The 21,377-nt window shown below is 36.0% G+C and overlaps 1 protein-coding gene across 3 annotated transcripts in view; it reads left to right on the top strand.

Moving 5' to 3' along the window:
• LOC100011567 (guanine nucleotide-binding protein subunit alpha-14) overlaps positions 1–21,377 on the top strand; it is a 320,344-nt gene that overhangs the window by 155,325 nt on the left and 143,642 nt on the right. For all 3 annotated transcript variants that reach the window (XM_001362344.4, XM_007499012.2, XM_007499013.2), the window contains exon 2: positions 7,944–8,128. In XM_001362344.4, the coding sequence (XP_001362381.1) occupies positions 7,944–8,128 (185 nt within the window). The remainder of the gene's footprint in view (positions 1–7,943; positions 8,129–21,377) is intronic.

Below are 21,377 nucleotides of genomic sequence, written 5' to 3'. Positions count from 1 at the left end.
TCTGAACGTGGAGGATTGGCTTTTCTTGTCTTTATCTGGTGATCAGAGGCTTTAGTCCTGGGCAGATGTTGGTTCTATGAGCGTTCCCTGGGTTAAACTGAATATGCCTCACTGGAACTGGAATGGAAGGGTCGGACCACGAGGCCACACTCTCCCCCTGGCTCGATTTCCGGAAGTTGCCTTCAGAATCCCTGGCCGTGAGGCTGTTTCGTGGGCCTGCGGGGGGATGGGCTGCCGCTTCCCCAAGCTCCGAGAGCACAGACTTTCACTGAGACTTGGATAGCAGGATCCAGCCCGTGAGGCTGTCTTGCCCGCCCTGAGGGTTGCTGTTGTTTTGACCAGCTCTCTGCAGCAGAGGCCCCAGGCAGTAACTTTCACCCAGACCGACCAGCTCTTTGCAGCGGAGGCCCCAGGCAGTAACTTTCACCCGGACCAACCGGCTCTTTGACAGACCGGCTCTTTGCAGCGGAAGCCCCAGGCAGTAACTTTCACCCGGACTGGGACTTGGGTAGAAGACCCTGAGGGTTGTTGTTCCTCAGACCCTGCTCTCTGAGCCCGGCGCGGCTGCCGCTTCCGGGAGCCTTGGACTCTGCGCTCCTACCCCTGAGGTCCGAGGGATCTCGGGTTCTGGCTTTTAAGGGGAGCCGTACCTTTTGAACCGGGTCCAGGTCCAGGAGGAGGGTTCCCAGGGTCTGTGCTGTTGATCGTTTTGAATTTCGGCGCCTTAGGAGCTTCTAGTTTGAGATCGGTCGGGAAGGGTTTTCCGGAGATCTGAACTTCAGCTTTCTCTAAGCCGCCATCTTAACCGGAAGTTCCTATCCAATTTTAATGTGTTGTATTTATATGTAAATATATGTACAAATAAAACATATGTAGTTTTCTAAGTCAGTATAGGACCTGCAGGGGTCCATACATAAAGTTCAGTGGCATGTTTCTATTTGAGTTTGACATCATTATGGTAGACCACTTTTTTGTGTAATGAAAGTATTTATTTGTTTTCCTCATTGAACTCACTGTAGGCAGCCAAATATCCTTTAAAAATGATTCCTTTTGAATCTAAGAATTTTTCTCGGTCATATTTGTATTTAACAAGATGACGACTCTTTTTTGCCATTTCCCTTTACATATTTCAAGAAACTTCTTCCAAGGTTAGAGTTACTTACAGTCCTTTGTGTCTGTATTTGTGGTTGTTATAGAAAAGATAACATTGGCAAGTTTGTTTTGTGAGTAAGCAGGTCAAAGAGCCTGTACTGGAAGAGATAAATAGAATAGCATAGGCTCCATTAAAAAACAAAACTAAACATGTACTATTATGGAATCAAATTGAATACAAAAGTTTAAGGCAATTAACTCTGTAATGTTCAATAAATTTTTAAGCTATTTGTATATATTCATTAAAAATATTGAAAAGTCACTCCTTGTCTAACAATGACTTACTCCTTAAAACAGACAAATTCTGGCACTTGTCTTGAATTTAATTAATTCCTTGTTTAATACTGTTCTGGTTCCTGCCATTACAAACGAAAGGATAGTCCTGTAGTCTGAAAAGAACCTAGGAAACTTATAATAAAAAGTAATTAAGACAGATCCAAGATGATGAAATAGCAGGAAGAAGTACAGGGAGTTCCTTACCTCCTCCCCAACTATATCCAACTCCTTCTAAATTATCTAAAAAATTTACCAGACAGAATCCTAATTGGGGAATTTATGAAAAAATAGTCACAGTAAGTCATTTTTCAACCCATATCTGCAGACACTAAGGATCAGCTTTGGCTAGAAGTGCACTATATTGAGTGTTCCTGTAGAGGGATAGGCTGTGTACCAATGCAAGAAGTCCTAGATACAGCACATAGAGGGGCTAACCTTGTATAAGATATGGTAATAGACACCAGTTCTATTAGATTGTGAGCTCTATGAGGAATGGACTGTCTTTGATTTTCTTGGTACCCCTTATGCTTAGTGTGGTATCTAGCGTATATTAGACTTTTAATAATGCTTACTGAATGAATGACTATTAAGGCTAACTGACATCTTCTTTGCTCACTCCCCAGTGTAGATCTAGGGTAGACTAAGGAAGGACCCACATTTATGGGTTGTATTTCAGAATGAGGAGCACTCATGGGCTCTAAGAGGCTCTGTACCTAGCAAGGAATAAGTGCAGAAGTAATTAGCCCTAGAAGAGGAATAGTGTCAATTCCAACTTCTAGGATAGTTTGAATCCTACAGAGGAGTAACCATGACAGGAATCCCACACTGAAGGGAAGGGAACCTACAGTTCTATCACTCTGAAATCAGCACTGCCTTCTAGCTAACTGACAGTGGCTGAATCCAGTAGCAGTCTACTAACAATCTAGAGGAAGTATTCCTCATAAGTTTATTGCTCACTTCCAAATCCAAGTCAAAATATTGCATAGTCCAGGCTAGGGGACAACAGATTTTGTTCTGGATCAGACAACTTTGGGAAAAATAAAAATGTTCTATTTTATTTTTTTCTTCATATTCTTTATTTTTAAAATTTTTTTTTATTTTAATAAAACATTTCCACATGAGTTTTCCAAGGTTATACAATCCAGATTGTCTTCCTCCCTTCTTCCCTCTTCCATCCTGGAATTGACAAGCCATAATCTGGATTATATACATGATACATCAAATAAAACACGTTACTATATTGTTTATTTTTGTAAGTGAATAATCTTATGAAACCAAAACTCTAAAACATATACCCAAATAAACAAATGATGAGCCATATGCTTCCTTCTGAATTCTTACTCCAACAGTTCTTTCTCTAGAGGTGGATAGAATTCTTTGTCATAAGTCTCTCAGGATTGTTCTGAATTATGGTATTGCTATTATTAGAAAAGTCTATCACATTTGATTGTTCCACAATATTACTGTTACTGTGTACAGCGTTTTCATAGTTTTGCTTATTTTATGCTGTATCAGAGAACTGAAAATTTTCTGGTCCCCACAATGAACTATCTTGGACATCCTGGAATCACCAATACTTAATACCTCAGAAAGGCAGTAGCAGAAGTAACTCAGGCATCATCTCCCTCCCTCTTCCAGAAAAGAACAAAACTCAGCCTTATAATAAAGCCTAAGGTAGGAAGTAGGCTGGAAGAATGATAGAATTTTTAAAAAATGGTAATAACCCAACAAAAAGAGCTATTGTGATAACAGGGACATTCTAGACAAAAGTTGAGAAGTGATGATATCTATATCTATGTCTCTCTCTCTCTCTCTCTCTCTCTCTCTCTCTCTCTCTCTCTCTCTCTCTCTCTCTCTCTCTCTCTCTCTCTCCATATATATATATATAACTAGAGCCTCAAAAAAAGCACAACTTGGGCACAAATTAATTTAAATTAGATCTAAACAATTGGAAAAACATCGATTGCTCATGTGTAGGACAAGCTAACATAAAAATGACAATCCTACCCAAACAAGTTTACTTATTTAGTGCCATACTTATTGAACTACCAAAAAACTTTTTTAATGAATTAGAAAAAAAACATAACAAAGTTCATTTTGAAGAACAAAAGATAAAGGATATCCAGGAAAATAATGAAAAAAAATTCAAAGGAAGGTGGCCTTGCAGTCCCAGATCTCAAACTATACTATAAAGCAGTGGTCATCAAAACAATATGGTACTTGTTAAGAGACAAAAAGGAGGATCAGTTGAGGAGACTTGGGGTAAGTGGCCTCATCAAGACAGTCTATGATAAACCCAAAGATCCCAGCTTTTGGGACCAAAATCCACTATTTGTTAAAAACTGCTGGGAAAATTGGAAGACAATATGGGAGAGATTAGGTTGGATCATATCTTACACTCTACACCAAGATAAACTCAGAATGGGTGAATGACTTGAATGTAAAGAAGGAAACTATAAGTAAATTAGGTGAACACAGAATAGTATACATGTCAAATCTTTGGGAAAGAAAAGATTTTAAGACCGAGTAAGTGTTAGAAAAGAATCACAAAATGTCAAATAAATAATTTTGATTACATTAAATTAAAAAGGTTTTGTACAAACAAAACCAATGCAACCAAAATTGGAAGGGAAGAAACAAATTGGGGAAAAAATCTTCATAACAAAAACCTCTGACAAAAGTCTAATTACTCAAATTTATAAAGAACTAAATCAATTATACAAAAAATCAAGCCATTCTCCAGTTGATAAATGGGCAAGGGACATGAATAGGCAATTTTCAGATAAAGAAATCAAAACTATTAAGAAGCACATGAAAAAGTGTTCTAGATCTCTTATAATCAGAGAGATGCAAATCAAACCAAACCTGTGGTATCACCTCTCACTTAGCATATTGACTAACATGACAGCAAAGGAAAGTAATGAATGCTGGAGGGGATGTGGCAAAGTTGGGACATTAATGCATTTCTGGTGGAGTTGTGAATTGGTTTAACCATTCTGGAGGGCAATTTGGAACTATACCTAAAGGGCCCTAAAAGACTGTCTTCCTTTTGATCCAGCCATAGCACTTCCGGGTTTGTACCCCAAAGAGATAATAAGGAAAAAGACATGTACAAGAATATTCATCACTGCACTCTTTGTGTTGGCAAAAAAATGGAAAATGAGGGGATGCCCTTCAATTGGGGAATGGCTGAACAAATTGTGATATATGTTGGTGATGGAATACTATTGTGCTCACAAGAATAATAAAGCAGAGGAATTCCATGTGAACTGGAATGACCACAAGGAATTGATGCAGAGTGAAAGGAGCAGAACCAGGAAATCATTATACACAGAGACTGATACACTGTGGCACAATCAAATGTAATGGACTTTTCCATTAGTGGCAGTGCAGTGATCCTTAACAACTCAGAGGGATCTATGAGGAAGACCACCATCCACATCTAGAGGAAAGATTGTGGGAGCAGAAACACCAAAGAAAAACAACTGCTTTATTAAATGTTTGGAGGGGGATATGATTGGGGATGTAGACTCTAAATGATCATTCTAGTGCAAACATCAACAACATGGAAATAGGTTCTAATCAAGGACACATGTAAAACCCAGTGGAATAGAATGTTGGCTATAGGAAGGAGTGACGGAAAGAATATTATTCTTGGAACCAAGGAATAATGTTCTAAATTGACTAAATAAATTTTTCAAAAAAAAAAGAAATAAAGGATGATTCAAAAAAAATAATAACTAAAAAGAAAATTTAAACATTTTAAGAAATCTTAAAACTAAAAATAAATGTTTAACATGATTATATTCATCCATGTGAATAGCATATAACAAAAAATGATTAATAGCTTCATCATTTCTCACCTCTCTATTCAAATCTCATGGAGCGACTGATAGGGAAGAACTACCAATAGAATTGTCTTTCCCCCGTCTTTCCCTTGGTCTTTTCTCCCATCAAACCACCCTCACTCCTGAGACCTTCAGGAATCAATTCAGGGAGAAACTTTGGATGTTTCCTTCCCTTAGTCTCTCCTCCAAGCACTCTCAGGTTCTATGGGACTGACTGATAGACAGGATTTGAGGATGTCTACTTCTCTTTCCCTCTTTGCTTCTATCATCCTTCCCCTTCTGCATTCTTCTTGGTTTCCTTTTGCCTTTCTTTTCTGGACTTGTACTTCAAATATTGCCTCATTGTGGGAAAAACACTGTGGGATTATATTTGTACCTTAACCCTTCACATTATCTCTTTCAGTATAAATTAATCATACATTCAAGAAATAGCATCCATAGTGGATAGAGTACTGGATTTGGATGTCAGAAAACCTTTATGCTGGTAGGATCCTTCTATATTTGTCCTTCTGTAATTTGTTCCCAATGTCTTATTTTTACTCTCTTCTATAAAACTTTCCTCTACTTTCATATGGACTTTGATTCATTCTTGTCTAGGAAAGAATCAGATTTCTCTTAATCTCTAAAATGTTGCCCTATCCTGAATTTCTGGGGAAATAACCAAAAACAGAACTTAAATATAATTTACACCCATATTTTCCCCAAAATGTGGGTAACAGGATCTCTATTACTCAGTTTATAACTAGGTTAGCAGTTTTAGGACTATTTATTTCTATAACTTTAGAAATTGTCAAAGATTTAAAAGACATTAACACATATGGAAAATATAAAATACTTTTAAAATCTTGAGTTCACAGGAAAACGTTTATACACAGAGATGAATACACTGTGGCACAATCAAATGTAATGAACTTCTCTATTAGTAGCAATGCAATGATCCAGAACAATTCTGAGGGACTTATGAGAAAGTCCCTATCCACATTCAGAGAAAGAACTGTGGAAGTAGAAACACAGAAGAAAAACAACTGCTTGATTACATGGGTAGATAGGGATATGATTGCAGATGTAGACTTTAAGCGATCACCCTAATAAAAATATTAATAATATGGAAATGTGTCTTGATCAATGGCATGTGTAAAACCCAGTGGAATTGTGTGTTGGCTATTGGAGTGGGTGGGAGGAGGGGAAGGAAAGAACATAAATCATGTAACCATGGAACAATATTCTCAATTAATTAATTAATTTCAAATAAAATAAAGCCCGAGTTCAAATACTATTTCTGCTAAATTTACACTATGGATATATCCTTTGGCAAAAGGACTTAACTTTTCTTGACCTTAGTTCCTCATCTATAACATGAAGAGTTTGGATTAGATAGTCTTTACGTTCCCATCCAGCTCATGGCTTAAAATTCATCTTTCATGTTGTATTTCTAATTTCTCACCTCTCTGTGAAGAGGTAGGAGAGGGATATTTCTTCATCAGACTTTTGAAGTCAATATTGTTTGCTGCTTTTAACAGAGACCTGAAGTCTTACATAATTGTTTTTCTTCATTTTTTGGTTCTTGACATATAAATTGCTCTCCTGATTCTGCTTGTTTCACTTCATATCATTTTATAAAAGTCAGTTTGTTCAGCCATTCCCCCAAATGATAGCATCTATTTCCCCCTGGTATTTCTTTGCTATTTCAAAGATATCTTTTATAAATATCCCTGTCCATATAGATCCTTAACCTCTCTCCTTGATCTCTTGTGTGCTTCATAATATCAGTAGTGATGCTTTTCTCAGAAAAGCATGCTCTTAAACTAATCACTTTCCACATGCAGCTAACAGTCAATATAATAGCTTTTAAACTCTCAAACTTACAAGATAGCTGCTGGAGATGGAAAGTTCATTTCCCCCTGACCTGTGCTCAGGGAAGAAAAACTCAAGGAAAAAAGCAGTTGGGAATTCGACTTATGTCAGGAAGCCCGTCTTCCCACTAACATGTTCTTATAATAGCTTTTGCTGATGAGAGAGCTAGAATGGCATGTCTAGATACACTGGAGGAGTTTCCCATGATTATCTATTTACAATTTATTTTAGTTAACTATAGAAGATACATGGTTGGGCTAAAGTGGGTTTCTATTACAAAACAGATCTTGGGACTTGTGTCACATGAGATCCAGTGGAAAGATTGGCTGATGAAGCACTATCACATTAATCTGCCTTCCTCTTTAAGGGACTGACACCTGAAAAATATCTTCACTCAGTGCATTTTTTGAAGACTTGCCACTGTCTAGTATGTCTAGAATGCAGTCCATTCTTGTCTCCAACTTTGCCTCTAGCAGTACCTACCTCACGGGGTTATTGTAAGGATGAATATTGTAATACTTGTAAGTGCTTTGCAAACTTTTAAAATGCTATATAAAATGCTAATAATATTATTGTCATCATTTTTATTATTAAAAGAGGGAGCACTAATGAAGCAAGGACCGACCTAACAAAACTAATGAAAAGCTCTTAAAGTAGCCAACTCGACAACTTCACATTCTCTAAGAACTATTGTAGCTGATATGTAGATTATGAAAGGACTTTAAAAGTAAAGAAGTTTTATATCTCAGTCCTTTTGAGCTGTATTGTTTTGGAAACTTTTGTTGACTGGGTCTTTTTTTTTTATCTTTAAAGGTACTGGTGAAAGTGGGAAAAGCACCTTTATCAAACAAATGAGGATTATTCATGGATCTGGTTACTCAGATGAAGATAGAAAAGGCTTCACAAAACTGGTTTATCAAAATATATTTACTGCCATGCAAGCAATGATCAGAGCCATGGAAACTTTACATATACAATACATATCTGAACAGAACAAGGTAAGCTAGATAAAAGGCTGGCTAAGAGCTAGATATGTTTCCATCTTTGCATATATTACCAATAAGGAAATTTACAGTGTTCTTATAATGCACCCAAAAAAGTTCTCAAACATTTGATGTTTTTTATATACTCCATGAAAGTAGGAACACTTTGGCTCCTTTTTCCAACTCAGATTATATTCATATGTTTGGCTCCACTAGATTATTATTGTAAAGATCTCAATAAGGCTGACAATTATAGTTGTGACATAACTAAATTTTCCTTGATTACAGAACTACTAAGTATCTTTACTTGAACAATTACTCTGACTCCCATGTTTGTGATGCTGAGCAAGCCATTTGACCTCTCTCAGCCTGTTTCCTCATGGAAAATAAGGAAAGTAATATCACCTATTTCACACAGGATTATTGTGAGGATCAAATGATATTCTATTTCTAAAGACCTTTACAAGCCTGAAAATACAACATAAATCCTAGGTATTAATTTTGTATTAAAAGAATTTAGCTTGAATCCAAACCAAGAGATTTTAGTTATTGACTAAAGCATCTCATTATGAAAGAGGTACCTCCAGCAAAGATCCTGAAGTCTCAGTAAGGTAGTATTTCATTGTAAACACCCATTTCTATTAAGCTGTATAATTATATTACCTTAAGACACCAAGCATCAAACGCATCAGGACGGTTTTGGGTTGTTGATTCTCCCTCCATTAAGAGCATCTTATATCAATCTATTGTGATTGGAATGATCTGAGAAGTCTCAACAGAGAAATTTTATTTGAAGATGAAGTTTTGTTAAGCATAAGTCAATAATCTTATAAAACTGATTTTGTGAATAGTTAAGAGATTCAGGAATTGAAAAAAATTTTAATGAAAAATCTAAAGTGTTTTTTTTAATACCAGGCATCCTCTTAGTATTCTGAGTTTTTAGGAAGGATTTATGATGTTTATTTCGGTTTCCACAATTTTCTCCACTTTAAATATAAATCATTGGTCTCTTCCTTCCCAACTTCTTAGTTGGTTTTGTCTTCCTTCTCTCCATCTCCTTATTTACCAAACATCTTGCATGTTTGTTTGCATTCTTCCACTCTATAGTATATGTGAAAAAAATTTCTCCTTTTACTCTTCTGGATATATATATTTGATCAAAATTCATACTACCACATTTGTGACGGAGCAGTATATACTGGAAAGGGCACTGGGCTAGAAATTGGAAGACTGATTTCTAGTCAAGAGTCTATAACTAACTACCCATGTGATAAATGCAAATTCTTTTTGGTCTCCTTAACTAGGTGGTACAGTGGACACAGCACTGAATCTAGTGTCAGGAAGAGCTATATTCAAATCCTATTTCAGATACTAGGTGTGAAACCAGGGACAAGCCATTTAATCTCTATCTGCCTCAGTTTTCTCACCTGTAAAGTCAAGGTAATAATACTACCTAACCCCTAGAATTATTGTGAGGATCAAATGAGATAATATTTATAAAGTAACTAGCACAGTGCCTAGTATATAGTAGGGACTAAATAAGTGCCTCCCTCCCCCTTCCCTTTCCTCCTTTCTTTTCCTTTGCTCTTCCTCCCTTCCTTCCCTTTCTCCATATTTATTTTCCTTACGCAAAAGGAGATAATTCTTCTCTTGTCTACTAGATTTCTGTGGGTTTCAAAAGAAATTATGAACATAAAAATGTTTTGAAAACCATAAAGTGCTATAAAAAGGCAGGGAGGCATTATTATGAGTATTTCATATTAAATAATAGAAAAGAAATTGTGTTTTAAATAGCAATGCCACCTTAAATTTTATGCTGCTCCTATGTTAATAAGTTCATTTTTCAAACTCAACTGTAGAACTTTATTTTTTCCTTATAAAAAACTCATCTTATTGTTAACATCTTGTGAGGGGTAGAGGTTGCAGCAGAGGAAAGGTGAAAGAGAATTCAGGGCTCAATATTCTTTGAGAAATGTTGGAAATTGTTTTTACATGTTATAGGGGAAAATAAAATAAAATGTAATACCAAAAATCATATTCTTTTTGGCCCATTGTTCTAATCTATTAAGATACTTTTGGATCCAGGTTCTCCATTATCTTATGTCTCAGCTATTCCTTTATATCCTCAGAAAATGTAACAATGCTTATTGTCTATCCACATCATTGAGAATGGTGTTGTACTGCACTTAGCCAAGCACAGATCATTTGGGTACTTCATTAATTAGATGACCTCTTTCCTAGATTCATCAATTCATTAAAAACAACTTTTTAGATGTAGCCATTCAATATTTTTCAATCTATCTAACTATATCATTCGTATCGCCTTTGGATCCATAATTATAGCATAATAAATTGTCAAATAATTTCCTGAAATCTAAGTATGTATTGTGTCTATAAAATTTCTCCTACCTACAAGTTGTTACTTTATAAAAGAAAAGAAAAGAAAATTGATATTCCTGATGAAGTTATATGGACTTTTAGGAATCACAGCTTTTCGTTCTAAATGTTTACAAACTGAACTTCTGGGTAAACATGGCTCAGCTTAGACACGGGAATCTACCTCTCCTCATCACCTACTGATATACACTACCTCAAAAGGCCAAAAAAATTAAAATTCATATGAACAAAGGGACTCCATAGTAGGGCTCAGCATTGAAGATACATGGGATTTGGGCATTTCCACACTATAATGGGAGAGGGGAATAAGCTTCCACCAAAACTTGAGCTGATTTACTCTCCCCCACCTGACCTACAGAGCCAGTGAACTAAACTCAGAGTCAGCACACGAGAATCGGTGAACAAGTGAGGGACACCCTTAGGTCCTTGGCACCTAACTGAGACCAAAAAAGACCTACCCCCTGAGAGCAGCTGGATTCAAGACCCCAGCAGGTGGAAGAGCTCAGACCTTGGGCAAGGAGATAGCACAGAGAAGATCTGTAACCAGTAGAAGCTCCAGAGACTCGAGAGGTGGCCTCAGGCAAAAACCTCACTCCTTAGCTCCGTATACAGAGAGTCTACCCTTCCTTACTCAGACTTCTGACTGCAAAGGGAAGGAAAAACCAGCAGAGTGATGGCAAAAAATGCCAAGGAAAAACAACTTGCCAACACCAAGAAGAACAAGAAGAAGACGTTGACCTTGGATAATTTTTATGGAGGAAAAATGCAGACTACAGAGGAAATAGCAGAAGAAGATGAACAAATAAATGCACTCAAACCTTCCTGAAAAAATGGAAATTGGCCACAAACTCTTGAAGAATTTAAATTGGAGCTTATGAAAAAGATGGAAGAATATTGGCAAGAAAAGTGGGAAATAGTTCAAAAATAAAATAACATTTTAAAAGGCAGGAACTCCCAATTGGAGAAAGAAGCCCAGAAATAAAATGAAATGATAAATAAATTAGAGACCAAAATTAAACAGCTGGGAGCCATGAAAAGTAGGATAGACCAAACTTAAAAGAAAATCAAAAGATTGTAGCAGAAAAGCAGTCTTTAAAGACCAGAATTGGACAATGATCTCACAAAACCACAAGAATTAATAAAGCAAAATCAAAATGTTGACAAAATAGAAGGAAACACGGAATGTCTCACTGAAAAGATGACTGACCAAGGAAACAGGTCTAGAAGAGACAATTTGAGAATCATTGGTCTATCTGAAAACCCAGAAATAAACAGAAACCTTGATATTATCCAAGAAAACTGCCCTGATATTCTTGAACAAGATGGCAAAATAGACATTGAAAGAGTTCATAGAACACCCTCTACCCTGATTTCTCAAAATACAACCCCTAGAAATGTAATTGCCAAATTTAAGAGCTTCCAAGCCAAGGAAAAAATTTTACAAGAAATCAAAAAGATACAATTCATATATCAAGGAGCACCAATCAGGATCACACAAGTGTCAGCTTCCAAACTAAAGGACTGCAAAACTTGGAATATGATATTCGGAAAAGCAGGAGAATTGCGTCTTCAACCAAAGATCACCTACCCATCAAAACTGACTATATACTTCCAGGGGAAAATATGGGCATTCAACATAATAAAAGATTTCCAATTATTTGTAAGGAAAAGACCAGAATTAAGTGAAACATTTGATAGCCAAACAAAAAGATCAAGAGAAATATGAAAAGGTAAATAAGAAAGAGAGAGGAAAGGGTGGGTGATGTTTTATTTTTTATTTAAATTTTATTCTTTAAGGGTTTCAATAAGAGCAAATTGTTTATATTAATATATGAAAAATGTTATTTGTAACTCTCAAAAATTATATTTACTATTATAGTAATTAGAAGAATTATTCATAGGTAAATTTTGGGGTAATAAGTGATCTAAGATGATATGCAAAAAAAAAAAAGAAAAAGGGAGTGGGGAATAGAATGTGACACCAAGAGAAACTTGAAGGAATAAGATCAATAGGATAATTGACATCACACAAAGAGGCTCATGGGAAGGATGATTTTATAAGAAGGAGAGTAAGAGAGTCCTAATATGAAATACTTAAACCTCGCTCTCAGTGAAATCAGTTCTGAGAGGGAAGAGCATCTATATTCATTGGGGTATAGAAATCTATCTTACCCTGTGGGGAAAGTAATAAGGTAAAAACCAAGGATGGGGAGTACAAAAAAGGAGGAAAGAGTGTGGAATGGAACTCAATAAACACTAAAAAATATAAGAAGGGAATAAAAAGGGAGGGTATTAAAAGTATAAGGTTGGGGATTAAGGGGACTGATTAAAAGCAAACCACTGGTTTAAACAGATATAGCAAAAGAAGAAAGAGCAGAAGTAGGAGAGGATATTAAAATGTTGGGGAATACAGAGATGTTTATTACAACCCTGAATATGAATGGAATGAACTCATCCATTAAACAAAAACAAATAGCACAGTGAATTAGAAACCAAAAATCCTAACAAATACAAGTTAGGTAGACACTAACAGAATAAGGATCAAAGGCTGGAGAAAAATCTATTGGGCCTCAACTGAGAAAAAGAAGGCACGAGTTGCAATCATGATATCTGACAAAGCCAAAGTAAAAATAAAACAGATTAAAAGAGATAGGGAAGGTAATTACATCCTGATGAAAGGCAGTATACACAATGCATGCACCAAATGGTATAACATCCAAATTTCTAAAGGAGAAACTCATGGAGCTCAAGGATGAAATAGATAGTAAAACTATACTAATGGGAGACCCGAACCTTCCTCTATCAGATCTAGATAAATCAAACCAAAAAATAAAAAAGAAGGAGTTAAGAGATGTGAATGGAATCTTAGAAAAATAGTTAATAGATATGTGTAGAAATATAAATAGGGACAAAAAGGAATACACCTTCTTTTCAGCAGCACATGTTACATTCCAAAGATTGACCATGTACTAGGGCATAAAAACATGGCAAAGAAGTGCAAAAAAAGCAGAAATAATAAATGCAAACTTTTCAGATCATAATACAATAAATTATAATAATTAGTAAGGGTATATGGAGAGCCAAATCATAAGTTAATTGGACATTAAATAATATGATCCTCCAAAACTGGTTAAAGAACAAATCATAGAAACAATAATTTCATTGAAGAAAATGACAGTGATGAGACATCCTTTCAAAATCTATGGGATGCAGTACTCAGTACACAAAGCTGTACTCAGGGAGAAATTTATATCCTTGAGCTCATATATTAAGAAATTAGGGACTATAAAGGTCAAAGAATTGGGCATGCAAATCAAAAAGCTTGAAAGGGAAGAAATTGAAAATCCTTAGTTAAAAACTAAGTGAGAGATCTTAAAAATTAAAGGAGAAATTAATGAAATCAAAAGTGAAAGAACTATTGAATTAATACATAAGACTAGAAGCTAGTATCTTGAAAAATATAAATAAAATAGACAAAGTACTGGTCAATTTAATAAAAAAAAGGAAAGAAGAACACCATATTAATAGTATTCAAGACAAAAAGGGAAACCTCACCTCTAATGAAGAGGAAATTAAGGCAATCATTAAAAACTATTTTGCCCAAGTATATTGCAATATATATGGCAATCTAAATGATAAGGATCAATATTTACAAAAATACAAATTGCTTAAATTAACAGAAGAAATAGAATACTTAAATAATCCCATATCAGAAAAAGAAATTAACCAGGCCATCAAAGAATTCCCTAAGAATAAATCCCCTGGGCCTGATGGATTCAGAAGTGAGTACTATCAAACATTCAAAGAACAACTAATCCCATTACTATACAAAGTATTTGACATAATTTACAAAGAAGAAGTTCTACTAAATTCCTTTTATGACACATATATGGTACTGATTCCAAAGCCAGCTAGGTCAAAAAGAGAGAAAGAAAACTAGAGACCAATTTCCTTAATAAACATAGATGCACAAATTTTAAATACAATACTAGCAAAAAGACTCCAGCAAGTGATCATGAGAGTCATTCATTATGATCAAGTGGGACTTATACCAGGAATGCAAGGATGGTTTAATATTAGGAAAACCATCCACATAATTGACCATATCAGTAAGCAAGCCAACAAAATTACATGATTATATCAATAGATGCAGAAAAAGCTTTTGACAAAATACAACACTCATTCCTATTGAAAACACTAGTAAGTATAGGAATAGAAGGGCCTTTACTAAAAATAATAAACAGTATATATCTAAAACCATCAGCAGACATCATCTGCAATGGGGATAAATTAGAAGTATTCCCCATAATATCAGGAGTGGAACAAGGATGCCCATTATCACCTCTATTATTTAACATGGTACTGGAAACACTAGCAGTAGCAATTAGAGAAGAAAAAGAAATTGAAGGTATTAAAATAGGTAATGAGGAGACCAAGCTACCACTCTTTGCAGATGATATGATGGTCTACTTAAAGAATGCTAGAGAATACAGCAAAAAGCGATTGGAATAATCAACAATTTTAGCAAATTTGCAGGATACAAAATGAACCCACATAAATCATCAGCCTTTCTATATATTTCCAACACATCTCTGCAGCAAGAGTTGGAAAAAGAAATTCAATTGAAAAATCACCCTAGACAATATAAAATACTTAGGAATCTATCACAAACACAGGAACTATTTGAACACAACTACAAAACACTTTCTACACAATTAAAACTAGATCTAAATAATTGGAAAACATTAATTGCTCATGTGTGGGATGAACTAATATAATAAAAATGACAATCCTACCCAAACTAATTTACTTATTTAGTGCCATACCCATTAAACTACTCAGAAATGTTTTTACTGAATTAGAAAAAAATTATAACAAAGATCATTTGGAAGAACAAAAAAATCAAGAATATCAAGGGAAATATTGAAAAAAAATGTGAAGGAAGGTAGCCTAGCCATACCAGCCCTCAAACTATACTATAAAGCATTGGTCATCAAAATAATATTGTACTGGCTAAGAGACAGGAGGGAGAATCAGTGGAATAGACTTGGGGTAAATGTCCTCATCAAGACAGTCTATGATAAACCCAAAGATCCCAGCTTTTGGGACAAAAATCAAGCATTTAATAAAAACTGCTGGGAAAATTGAAAAACAGTAATGGCGAGATTAGGTTTAGATCAACATCTCACACCCTACACCAAGATAAACTCAGAATGGATGAATGACTTGAATATAAAGAAGGAAACTATAAGTAAATCAGGTGAACACAAAATAGTATACTTGTCAGATCTTTGGGAAAGGAAAGATTTTAATGCCAAGAAAGATTTTTAAAAAAACACTACAAAATGTAATATAAATCCTTTTGATTACATTAAATTAATCAATGCAACTAAAATTAGAAGGAAAACAACAAGTTGGGAAAAAATCTTCATAGCCAATACCTCTGACAAAGGTCTAATTACTCAAATTTATAAAAAACTAAATCAGTTGTACAAAAAATCAAGCCATTCCCCAATTGATAAGTGGACAAAGGACATGAAAAGACAATTTTTGCATAAAGAAATCAAACCTATCAATAATTATGCAAAAAAATGTTCTAAATCTCTTGTAATTAGAGAAATGCAAATCAAAACATCTCTGAGGTACCACTTAACATCTACCAGATTGACTAACATGACAGCAAAGGAAAGTAATGAATGTTAGAGGGGATGTGGCAAAGATGGGACATCAATTCATTGCTGGTGGAGTTGTGAATTGATCCAACCATTCTGGAGGGCAATTTGGAACTATGCCCAAAGGGCGATAAAAGACTGTCTAAGCTTTGATCTGGCCAGAGCACTGCTGGGTTTGTACCCCAAAGAGATAATAAGGGAAAAACCTCTACAAGAATATTCATAGCTGCACTCTTAGTGGTGGCAAAAAATTGGAAAATAAGAGAATGCCCTTTGGGTGGGGAATGACTGAACAAATTGTGGTATATGTTGGTGATGGTATACTATTGTGCTCAAAGGAATAATGAATTGGAGGAATTCCATGTGAACTGGAATGACCACCAGGAATTAATGCAGTGTGAAAGAAGCAGAACCAGGAGAGCATTGTACACAGAGACTGAAACACTGTGTCACAATCGAATGTAATGCACTTCTCTACTAGAAACTATGCAATGATAATGGACAATTCTGAAGGACTTATGAGAACGAACACTAACTACATTCAGAGGAAAATATGTAGGAATAGAAACACAGAAGAAAAACAACTGCTTGATCACATGTGTCCCTGGGGATATGATTGGGGTCATAAACCCTAAATGATCACCCTAGTGCAAATATCAATAATATTGAAATAGGTCTTGACCAAAGACACATGTAAAACCCAGTGGAATTGTGTATCAGATATGGAAGGGGGTTGGGAAGAGGGGAGGGAAAGAACATGATTTTTGTAATCCTGGAAAAATTCTCTAAATTAATCAAATAAAATTAAAAAAAGAAAAATGTTTGCAAATTCCCCTTTAATGATCTTCTATTGTGGCAATAAATTGCAAAGACAACTTCTTTCTGTTATTTTAAGAATAAAAGGCTTTTCTTGAAGTATATTTTTTTTTAGGTTTTGTGATGACTCCCTCATCAACTGTCTTTTGGGTACCTCTCTCATCCCGTTGCTTTGAAGTGGGTTTCAGGGGTTTCATAACCAGCTGGGTTGGAGGTGAATATTTCTATGTCCCAATCAGAGATTACTCATATTAATCCTTAATCAGAGGAGTAGGTCTAGGGAATGTAGAGGAAAGCAGCCAAGATGCCAAGTGGATGGAGTAGATAGAAACAAATGCCAAGACAAATCAGATTGGAACAGGGTGTCTCAAATAATGCAAATTGGAATATGTGAAAGAGTAGGATAGAAGTCAGCAGTCATCCCAATAAGAATCATTTGAGTGAGCCGTTAGTGAATTGAAAGCCAGGCATAGAAACAGGAGGTCCTGGTTTCCAATGTGGCCTCAAATATGACCTAACTATGTGACCCTGGGAAAGTCATTTAATCCCTATTGCTTACTGCTCCTTTGCCTTGAGACCAATAATTAGTATTAATTCTGAGATGGAAGGTAAGTGTTTAAAAAGAGAATCATTTGAGAAGTTTAGACTATAAGAAACTCAGGATTTGTTCTTAAGAAGGAAAAATACTGGTTACACAGAATTTGTACTACTGCAAAACTCTCATCAGATAACCTGCTCTCACCTAGCCATGCTATCTTTAATAGAACAGCCTTTGGGGATTTGGGAACCGGCTACTAGATTCAACCCTCATTTTCCAATCTTACCTTTATTTCAGAGGTTATTTGAAGGAAAAAGGAGTAGGCTTACCGGGAGAATTAGTGTTTTCTTTATTGAACAATAGACTCAATTGAACAAGGACAATGAACTATTGTCCTTGGTAGATTTACTGAGAAGTTGAACTTTTGGAGCTCCAGAGAGCATAGGGTCGAGGTTCAAAATTATCTGCTGAAATAAAACAGTCCATCTCCTCTAGTGTTAGTGACATAATCTTTAGCAAACATGGGTTATGATTTAATTGAGACAGGAACCATGCTTCTTAGCAACTGCTGTTGTAGCATTTTCCCTAGGATACCATAAATTCTCTTATATATTCATGAGTCCCTATTGTATGACACCTAACAAGTGAACCTGTTTCACTGATTAATTATCAGACAAGGAATAAAAAATCTTATTCAAAGCTAAGTATTTAATTGAAATATCATGTTGGTAAAAACTAAATAAATCTTGACCTGAATTTTTAATGAACTTCTGGGATTGCTAGAAACTTTCAATGACCTAGCTGAGCAATTATCTCCTTAAAATGGAAAATTGCCTTTTTATCATAATATCATTTTAAACTTCCTTACATGCAAGATGCTCTTTTTATCCAGGAAGGGAGAAGGTAATGGAAACTGAAACATTTAGCAATGGGAAATGAAAGAATTATGCTATCATGGATATGAAGCTTTATAAATTATTTTACTCAAGTTACAATTTTTCAGCTTTTCAAATTACATTAAAATCTTCATAAGCAAAGCAAAAATGCCAGATATCCATGTTTCTTTCTAGGGATCAGAAAATCAAGATCCTAGTTTAACCTTCCCCATTTCCTGGGACCAGACAAGTCAAGCAGTCTCATGGAGTTTCAGTTCCCTCATTTGAAAAACATGGGTAGATAGCACCTGCCCTATAAAACAGGACTGAGATGAGGTTCCCAGAAGATACCTGAAAGCCCAAGACAAACACATTAATATTTTTAAGGCTCAATATTTGTCTACCCCAAACACAGACTCAAGCCCAGTACTTAAAAAGAGTTTTACATTCTGAATTTGAGGCAATGTTAGAGTGCTGAATTCAGAGCTGGGATGACCTTAGTTCAAATCCTAACTCTGTTACATATTAGTTAGGAGACAAAGGAGGTAGTTCATGAGCCTTTGTTTCCTCATTTAGTGGGGGAAAAGTTAATTAATTAGGCTAGTAACACCTGTGGTGCCTACCTCATGAGGTTATTATAAGTCTCAGACATTATCACGTTATGTAAAGATCTTCATAAACTTTAAGATGCCAGATAAATTTTGGTTACTATTATTAGTAACTAATAAGTTAAACTATCTAAATTTAACTAATTCAATTTAATTATTAAGATTACTAAATGGAAAAACCAAGAATAAATAGTGGAAGAAAGAGGTACAAGATGCTATAGTGAATTTGAACATAATAATGATTCGGTTACTTGGGTTTTTTTACAGTGACCTGAATAAGTATTATTTTGTATTGATGTTATTATTATTGCTAGGTACTGAACTTATGATTTTAATGCAAGTCAGGCCCTTCTCTGCATCACAAAGTCTTAGAGAGTTATTTAGAGCCCTGAGAAGCTAAGTGTACACCCATAGTTATATAGTTAGAATGGGTCAGAGGTGAGACTTGAATAGAGGTTTCTGATTCTGAGGCCATTATTATTCATGATGAAAAGTGCCACCTGCCTCCAGAGAAAGAATTAATGGAATTTGGATATAGACCAAAACATACTATGTTTCTTTTCCCCTCCCTGCCTACGTTCGTTCATTCCTTCCTTCCTTCCTTCTTTCCTTCTTTCTCTCCTTCCTTCCTCCCTCCCTCCCTCCCTTCCTTCCTTCCTTTCCTTCCTTCCTTGCTTTCCTTCCTTCCTCCCTTCTTTCCTCCCTCCCTTCCTTCGTTCCTTCCTTCGTTCCTTTGTTCCTTCCTTCCTTCCTCCCTCCCTACATACCTTCCTTTCTTCCTTTCTCCCTTCCTCCCTTCCTTCCTTTCCTTCCTTCCTCCGTTCTTTCCTCCCTCCCTCCCTCCCTCCCTACATACTTTCCTTTCTTCCTTTCTCCCTTCCTCCCTTCCTCCCTTCCTTCCTTTCCTTCCTTCTTCCGTTCTTTCCTCCCTCCCTCCCTCCCTCCCTTCCTCCCTTCCTTCCTTCCTTCCTTCCTTCCTTCCTTCCTTCCTTCCTTCCTTCCACCCTCCCTCCATGCCTGCTTTCCTTCCTTCCTTCCTTTCTTCCCTCCTTCCTTCCCTCCCTCCTTCCTTCCCTCCTTCCTTCCTTCCTTCCTTCCTCCCTCCCTCCCTCCCTACATACTTTCCTTTCTTCCTTTCTCCCTTTCTCCCTTCCTCCCTTTCTCCCTTTCTCCCTTCCTCCCTTCCTCCCTTCCTTCCTTCCTCCCTTCCTCCCTTCCTTCCTTCCTTCCTTCCTTCCTTCCTTCCTTCCTTCCTTCCTTCCTTCCTTCCTTCCTTCCTTCCTTCCTTCCTTCCTTCCTTCCTTCCTTCCTTCCTTCCTTCCTTCCTTCCTTCCTTCCTTCCTTCCTTCCTTCCTTCCTTCTCCTAAGGATATCCTCAGCTCTATTTTAAAAAAGTATAATATCCAGAATGAGAGAGGTGGTAATTATATTATACTTATCCCATTAAGGTCCTATCTGGTGTCCTCATTTAGTTCTGGACACCAGATTTTATGGAATAGGTAAAATATAGCCAGGAGACAGTGATTAGGATGCTGAGAGGACTGAAGAACATGCCATGTGAGATTGAGTTGGGTGGAAGGAAAGTTTAGTAGGGATATGTTATGCCTTCAAACACTGGAAGAGGTTTCATGTGGAATCAGGATGAGATTTGCCCTGTTGAGCACCAGAGAGCAGGAGAGAAGTTGACGAGAAGCAGACTTGGGCCTCATATAAGGAAAACATTTGTAATTAAGTATAATGTAATGCCCACAGTATAATGGACATCTTTGGATGCAGGGAATCCTCCCTCACAGAACTTCTGCAAGTAGAAGCTGGTTGAGTACTTGTTATGGAGGTGGTAGTAGAGATCACACATCAGTTAAATCAGAGAATCTTAGAATTTTAAAGCAGAAAAGGCCTCCTTTTCTTAGAGGGAGATAGATTAAATTACTTGTCCAGTGTCACAAGGCTAGAAACAAAGACTTTGAAATCAAGTTTAAAAAAAAATTCCATTTAAATCTGATAAAAATGGGAGTGTGGGGATTACGTCAAATAAACAAACATTTCTCATGTGCTTATCCTAGGCAAAGCACTGAGCTAAATGAAAGAACTTGAACATTCCAGTTTTCAAAGAGCTCATGGTCTAATAGGGGAAACAACATGCAAATAATTAAGTATCCTGTATATTTCCACACAAAAGGTTATATATGGAAGATTGACTGAATAATAATTGAGTATGGAAGAAATAGTCTCAGAAAAAAAGCACTAAAATTAAGGATAATTAGAAAGGCTTCTTAAGGAAAATGAGACATTACCTGAGATTTGAAAAAAGCCAGGATGCTCTTTTAAAAATTATCATAGCTATTTTATTTATAATAG

The sequence above is a fragment of the Monodelphis domestica genome, chromosome 7 (assembly GCF_027887165.1).
Source record: "Monodelphis domestica isolate mMonDom1 chromosome 7, mMonDom1.pri, whole genome shotgun sequence".
Lineage (NCBI taxonomy): Eukaryota > Metazoa > Chordata > Mammalia > Didelphimorphia > Didelphidae > Monodelphis > Monodelphis domestica.
Note: the sequence above shows the minus strand (reverse complement) of the source record. Positions and strands in the feature narration are given on the sequence as shown.